The sequence below is a fragment of the Brachycentrus maculatus genome, unplaced genomic scaffold (genome assembly GCF_059751285.1).
Source record: "Brachycentrus maculatus isolate JH-2025_06_01 unplaced genomic scaffold, ASM5975128v1 h1tg001511l, whole genome shotgun sequence".
NCBI classification, from domain to species: Eukaryota; Metazoa; Arthropoda; class Insecta; order Trichoptera; family Brachycentridae; genus Brachycentrus; species Brachycentrus maculatus.
Genome location: NW_028282145.1, coordinates 1 through 8107, shown reverse-complemented (window position 1 = coordinate 8107; position 8107 = coordinate 1). Strand labels below are relative to the sequence as shown.

Genomic DNA, 8107 nt, shown 5'->3' with positions numbered 1-8107 from the left:
ACATTGTAATTATATATATTAATAATATATTTACAATTAATTGTTCATTCATTCTATCATTTGCTCATGATATCTATGCAAACTAACATATACCTATGAGATGCTCACAAATTGTTCTTGGTTGTCAAACTGATGGTCAGTAGAATAGCAACTACTGCAATTGCTCCTATGAACAATGCATAGACTTGCAATGATGCCCAACATTTCACATACTTACCTTCTGCAATGAAGATCCAAAACACGGAGAACTGTGTCCAATTGCTTCTATTTTTATAGTTCAGTAGGTTGAGAAATCTGGCGACGTGATGGTGGCAGTTATTGCAAGCTAAGTTATGCTATGAAATAGTATCATAAATACACTCAGTTTTGAGAATTAGTTGTTTGCTTGGGTTAAGCATTGATCATAGAACCTAACTCTCTCCTGATCGGATTGTGGGCTTTGATTATTGCTCATTGCTATTTTGTTAAGATCAAGTTGGACGTATTTGCGAGGTGAACAAAATGCCATATCTTTCTTCTGTGCATAGCCGATAATAGGATAAGTACGTTGATATGTCCACCCAAGAAATCATGAATTATTCCCTCTGAGCTATGAGAATATAACATCGAAATACTCGCATGCGCCTGTGTGTCCAATTACAGGGAAAAACCAGGTGATGCAAGGGAGGATTGTCCAGACAATGCAAAACGGGTATAAGTTGTCATTGTAGAATTGGGAGGGCTGTTGCTATGAGGGAAGTTGAAATTACTCGATTGGGCTATGTTTGAGTTTAAGCTAGAATGCCATGATGGGATGCTTTATATAAATAATGTTTAACATACTTGATTTGCTATAAATGAGCAAATAGGCAACAATTGTAAAACAAAGTAAAAACAACTATAATGATCTCTTATATGTCTTCTTAATTATCTCAATTTTATCCCTCAATGTTTGTATTCTTTGGCATTTCATATTCACAACCCTTCATAACAATCAAATCGCATCAGTATTCACGAGTTCAATAATAAGCAGACCCGATGAGTATCATAGCATTGCATATATTTTGTAATAAACATATAAACCTTAATATTTGTATCCACCGATAAATTAAAATAATGAGGCATATTAGCCGATAACTTGGTTCATTCAGATACTTCCTCAGTTTCAAAAAACCCTAATGTTAAGCCTTTCCTAACAATAGAAATACTCGGAGTGCAACATAATGCAACCATTGCTGAAATAAAGCAAGCATACTACAAACTAGCAAAACTTCATCATCCCGATCTCAACAACGAAATCAGCTCAAATCGATTTAATGAAATCCATAAGTTATCTGTTAATCTATTAAAGTGCGTATGAAAAGCTCACCCATGCAGTCAATGCCAAGAATTAAAGTGACAGTCGGCGTAGTAAAATGGGCAATCACACAGAAGAGACAAACGGGAAACCAAAATAATCAAGTAATTGGAATTTTTATAACTATCAAAATGCAAATCAATCTCGGGGTGGTGGTTCTGAATAATTTTATTATGGATCTTCTAATAAATTCTGGGGATCGAATCCGTAGAATGCAGATCCAGGGGAGGACTATTCTCAGGATAAAACTAATGAAATGAACTAATAGGATATTCGTAATCTGTAACGAGCTTTCAATTCATTCATTAAAAATGGGTTCCTCAAAAAGAAATATCGAAAGTATTAATAAATAATCAACGAGCTGTTCATTCAAAGTGCTAATTTCGAAGAATTTTACAATTTTAGCGATTTTGTTGATTCTAAAAACAAAAGCAAAAGGAAAAAGAAATCACCCACAAAAGCAAGTAATGACAAACTCGACATTCACATCAAATTAGTAATTCAAAGTAGTGAGCTGAACTCATAGAAATTAGTATAATTCGAAAGGAAGGTCGGTTGCCATCGATGCACCTTTTAGAAATAAAAGAATTATAAAAAAATTGCATGTGAGTATTGCCATAAATCAGGATTTGATGATCGACTGAATACATGTAAAAAATGTCAAGGGAAGGGCTTTACAATTAAGAATGATTGTTCGGCTTGTCATAATGTCGGCTTTGTTAATAAAAAAGTAAGTGAGTCGGTTACTCTGCCAAAAAAGTTGAAAGGGATATAAAAAATTGTCATGAAAGGTCGAGGTAATCAGAATATATAGCGCGGGGGATATGGAGACCTTATTATTACTATTTCCACCAATAACTCATAAAGCGAGACAAAGTATAATCAACAGAACTGCAATGCAGGTGCGGGGAACGAGCAGTTAAACGAACTAAACATCAACATATTTGAAGCTGTATTAGGAGGATACGCATTCGCAAAAACAAAAAGTGGAAACCAGAGAATTAAAATACCTCCAGGAATTCAAAACGGAGAGACAATCCTTATTCGAAGCCCTCATACAAAATACGCAATAAAGGGCAAAACAAATGAAATAAAAGTGAATGTAATTATCCCCAATTTCTTGACAGCAGAACAGAAATAAATCTACAGAAAACTCCGGAAAATCCATAAAAAATAAAACAATTCGGGATGAGCACATTTGATATATCTAGCACAATATGCTGAAGTCTAATAATGATAAATATCAGTTTTGGCAATAGTTTATGTATGTATATTTAAATCAAAATGTTTGAGATCGGCTCAGATTCCGCAGTTCTCCTCTCATTTCCTAAATAAACGATATAATTACCGAGAAATCAGTTGCAATGCCCTAATTAAATTAATTTCCATGTGATAGATTCAGCTATAACTCAGCCAGATATGATATTTGCAGAGCCTAAGCAGCATCTGCATGGATATCAATAAAGTAGGTCACAATGCAGTAGGCCAACACAATGACAATTAGCAAACTCTTAAAGTTGATCCCGTCCATCTTGGCTTTCATCATAATGTAAGCGAGCAGTGTTGTAAGGCCAACACAAAAAGTATGGGCACACAATCGGTAGAAAAACATTACGCTTTGGCTTCCTACGAATAAATCGGATTTGGTGCATAAAACTTAGCAGTTTCTTGCTGCATTACAGTAAGGTATTCCTGTTAGGTTTATGTATGCATATGCGTCGTTGCGGACTAAGTCACAAACCCCACAGCAGCATTTTCCAAAGCTGTTGCATAAGGATGCGCAGGCTCCACACTTTCCTTCGGGATAGCAGCGTAGAGTTTCGAATAAGAAATCAAAGAAATTAAAGAAAGCGTTGAGGAATGAGCCGCCTACAACCGACCCGAAATTCCTACAGAAGTATCTCCAAACTGGAGTGCAGCAGTTCGCTTTTCGACCATTTTGAATATACCATTCGGAGGCATTGCCTGATATCATGAAATTGACTAAATTAAAAGACAAGCATTACATGAATCTTTGAGAAACTGCATCCCCCAAATGAACTATATGATATTGAGAATGGTGAGAATCGGGTTGATCCACGAGTGCAAATAGATGTCCCCTTGTGGCTTTTCAGGGTTGCTATGAGAAGTGTAAGCCAGATGTTGAAATAAGCAGAGGACGATGAGTCCAACTGTCAACAGTATGAATATCGGGATGAAGATGAAGTTAATTGGTTTACTCGCGAGGAACTTGCCTGCATAGTAGAGTAGGCATCCTGTGACACTCACTCTCTTTCGATAGAGGAAGAGAATGATGAGGAAGAGTATGGCGAAGAGTATCAGAAATATGCATACAGTTATTTTGAGAGCATCTAACCCCTCCCACCCTTTAGGATTATCAATGAGAAAGTAGATGCCAATAATCAGTAGGATCACACTGGCGAAGACTACAGCTAACCCTGACATAAGTTTAGGGACTATTTGCACCAGAATCATCCAAATTAAGCCAATACCTAATGCAACGAGCAGCGATATACGGATCACATCATAAGCATTCAGGAATCTCCATTTGTTATTAAGGTGAAGATTAGTAATGAGTTGGTTTCTTGCGGCTTCGTCATTTGGGGCACAAAAGCCACCCAATCTCTCAAACTGGACGCTGGATGAGTACACATTCATATGCGAACAATCGCTTATCTTCGAATTGGGTCGACATGAGACTTATGGGCTGTCTTGACTCGGACATGATGCCACACAGACTCTCTAAAAATAGTATAATTCTTACTGATGCTGCATTCGAAATATCAGGGAAGTAAATGTATGGAAACTGCTAGTTAATGCCATATGAACAGGGGTTGTTATCTGAATCAGTCGGAAAGTTCGTCTTAAAGTAATTATCTGTAACAAATTAAGAAACCAATACCTTTGTTGAGAAGTGCGAAGGCCAAGATGAACATCACCAATGCGAAGACAGCCCCTATAAATGTACAGAAGATATCAGTTATTTTACGATCTTTCTCTATTCTATGAATCATGGCAGTACGTCGGGCAGGAAGTTGCTGAAATGTATGCAGTTTCTATTCAAACATGCTGGCACTATAATAAAGTATTATTGTATTTATCATACATTTCTATTAAAATTATTAATAACCCTGATGACAAATTATTTTAGTATTAGAACTGTTTGGGTTTTATTGTTATATTATTATTAATATATTATTAATATATTATTAATATATTCTTAATATATTATTATTATTTTATTATTCAATATGACTGTTGAATATAATGTTGAATATAATAAGTTAGTCCTATATGAATATGTGGAAACTAATGCAACTAATCTGAGAATTGTATACATATATAGCATCAAGAGTAAGATGCTACTTTGACATGACTTTGAGCGGATGGAGCCAAAAAGTCATAAAGGTAGCATGCTTACAAAGTTCGAGCCTCTTTTTAGAGTATGCTTGGGCTTAAAGTAATTTTTCATGCACTCATGAATTGCTTCAACCACAGTGATCACATGGTTACCATTCAGTATTCAAATACTTCATATCAAATCATGTTCAATCATTCAAAAGAGGAAGCTGAGCAACCCCTCGTTAAATAGTCGAAGAATGCAACTCTCGAGGGAAAGAGATTCGCGGATAAATGTAAGGTTCTTTCCTATATTTGAGAATTAAGTTGTTTACTGGAGAAATTGAAAGATTGTTACAGAAGTCGTGCCAAATTATGATCCAGTAGTTACTCAATCCCTTGAGCCTTCCCCCGAAGAACAAGAAAAAAGAGTTACTCATAAACACCATAATTCCCAATCCATTGTTAATGATGAATAAATATATTTATTTCATAATTAAAATAAATGGATGCGCATTAATTTATCTATTGCATTGCAAATTAGATTTTAAAACACAATTGTACATATTTTTGATATTCAAAAATTCAGATCTATGATCTGTTATATGTGATCTTTTATATGTGATCTGTTGATGTGGTATGGGTTTCAATTCCAATGTAATGTAATGTGATGTATATATTACGCGTTAATTTATGGCTATATTCATCATAAAGGAGATGTTGCCTTTTGTAGCCACTCTAATGTTTCAGGATCATCTTGGATTCTTGGAGAGATTTAAGCCCAAACTCGTTGATGGTAAAGATTGATATATTCCTTGTCCTTGAGAGTGAGCAATTCGGCATCTAAGAGATTCTTATCATATGGGCATAAAGTCAGGTTATCAAAGGTTAAAAGGGAATTCTAATCTCTTTTGACAACTAAGATATTTTCGATCCTGATTCCATATTTGCCAGGTTCATAGTAGCCGGGCTAATTGGTGACAATCATATTGGGCTCGAGCACTACCTTATTGTATTTGGATATTCCAATTGGGCCTTAGTGGACTCCCCCGAAGTATCCCACCCCATGGCCAGTTCCATGCGCGAAATCGAGTCCTTTTGCCCAGAGATGCCTTCGAGCTAAGACATCAAGTTCCGTCCCTGTCATTTTAACTGTTTACGGCCACCTCGACCTTTCGATATCCAAGTTTCCCAGTAGAACTCGAGTGAATGCATCTTTTTCTTGGGGAGTCGGATTTCCGAAATGAAATGTGCGAGTTACGTCAGTTGTTCCATCCAAGTACTGCCCTCCCGAATCAACTAAATGAATCATGTCTTTTTCGACAATAGAGCTGTGTTTATCTGTTGGATGGTAATGAATAACCGCTGCATTTGGCCCGCCTCCACTAATTGTAACAAAGCTCAAGCCCTTATTGTGTTCCTGCTTAAAACGAAGATTATCCAAATAAGTCGCTGCCTAGAACTCATCGACTCGCTCTAATTTCGATCTCCATGACCAAAATTTAGCCATAGCAACGCCATCCACTGTATGGCATCTCCTAAAGCCATCAATTTATTTCGGACTACGAACTGCCCGATACATACCAATTCCATTCCATTAAATTGGTTATGCTAATTTAGAATATATATCGTAGTTCAGGTCGGATGGCACATATAGCAGCTTTTCAGGAAACTAAGCGTCGTAAACTTTGACTGAAATATTCACCTTAGAAAGATGCTATATTATTTATTTTGCCTATGTGGAAGGATGGCCTTTAGGCAGATAAAGCGTTCCATCCTCCAACCCGACAATCAGCACAGATTTGAAGAATGGGTTATAGGGAATTTATGCCGATCTCAAATTCAAGACCCATGCGATTTCGCCTAAATCTGTAAATAAAGCTCCATTTCCACATTTTATTTTAATGTGGTCGCGAATCCAGGTTATTTTTTATTGGAGGCTTTTCCCTGCCCACTACTCATGCACAAATATCTCAGTGGCATTACTTTTAGGTCTCTCATTCCATATTTAGTCGATGAGATTCGATGAAGCAAACTTAATTTCAAACTCGCTCTTTTTCAGAAACTCTTCGCGAGCCTTAGCAACGCTCGAAGTTATGAGCCTGCCATCAACTTCGACTTTCGAGTTTTTCGGATAGTTTTAAACAATATGCTCATGCCATTTCTTTTCCTCTGCCAAGAGCTTCTTCATGGTCCAGCCTTCATGCAACTACTTTTAGGCCTGCAAGAAGTAGCGACCGTCAGTCCAGAGCAGGGCCTCTTTGTGAGTGATGAGAGCAATAGCATTTGAGCCAGTGAAGCCTGATAGAAAAGAGACTCGCTCATCACAGGGGCAAAGATATTCGCTCTATAATATAAAAAGGCAGTTACCTGATGCTCGTCAGTCCTTGGGAGAACATAAATCTAAATGTTTCGAATGGTCATGAGCTCCCTAAACCTCTTGAGAATGCCTTGGGTGGCTTGCATTGAGTCAACTAAGAATATAATATGATATCATGAAATTTAAAATATTTTTAAATAGATTTTACATTACTTCAGGTAGTATTGCCGATGTTGGTTGACATTGGGTGATAGTGACTACTGCCAGCATACCCTGCATATTCCATCATATTCCAAACTATCCCAACATATTCAGCATATAAATATATAATTATTATCACCCAGCATGAATTTAGAGAAGAAGATAACAACACTATCTCTACATTCTAACTCCACTCGAGTCAAATCACTCAAAACAAACAACCCTCGACTCTCTAAATACTCCAGCTTCCATCCCTCGAATATTTAACTCAACAACTCCCTTCATTCAAAGCAGCTTCACAAATCAACTGTCATCAGCAGCAGCCATAACAATCAGAAATACCCTAAAAACGGACATCAGACTTCTAGAGAACATCCACTTTATAAATCGACATTATCAGAATAATTCAGTTTGGGAAATCAGCAGATAGATAAAATCCCCATCGTCAGCAATAATGGCAACAAAAACATATAAAGATTTGTAGAGGAGGTCTGTGCAGATCCTTTTTTATTGAACAAGCTTATTAATTATGAGCGATTGATTAATTTCTGTAAAGCTAACATTAGGAAGCAATAAAATTAACTGATCAATAAGAAAAATTTATATGAGTTGGAGTTGCTCAATTATGAAGAGCTCTTTGGGTGCAAGTATCACAAATTGGATTGGAATATTTAAGGGTCGTTATGGCCTAATGGAAGGGCTTCGTCCATTATTCTTATCCCAGAAGATGCAATACATCAATAATCTGAAGAATAGCAAGGCCTCGCATCACAAAGCCTCGAATCGCTACCACCAAAATTAATATCATAAATATCATAAATATCCTTGAAATCCCCGAAAATCCCAAGGGGTTGGGGTTGGGGTTGGGGTTGGGGTTGGGGTTGGGGTTGGGGTTGGGGTTGGGGTTGGGA

At 36.9% G+C, this 8107-nt stretch overlaps 1 protein-coding gene and 1 pseudogene across 1 annotated transcript; both read right to left on the bottom strand.

The window, feature by feature from the left end:
• Nucleotides 1-217: 217 nt before the first annotated feature.
• On the bottom strand, nucleotides 218-3274 carry LOC148298902 (transmembrane protein 222-like; the record flags this gene model as incomplete). Its single annotated transcript, XM_088276549.1, has 3 exons — nucleotides 3230-3274; nucleotides 605-727; nucleotides 218-335 (listed from the first exon to the last, which is right to left on the bottom strand). Coding segments are annotated over exons 1-3 (286 nt in total), but the record flags the coding sequence as incomplete, so codon positions are not given.
• Nucleotides 3275-5366: 2092 nt separating this feature from the next.
• Nucleotides 5367-6544, bottom strand: LOC148298901 (uncharacterized; annotated as a pseudogene).
• Nucleotides 6545-8107: the final 1563 nt, after the last annotated feature.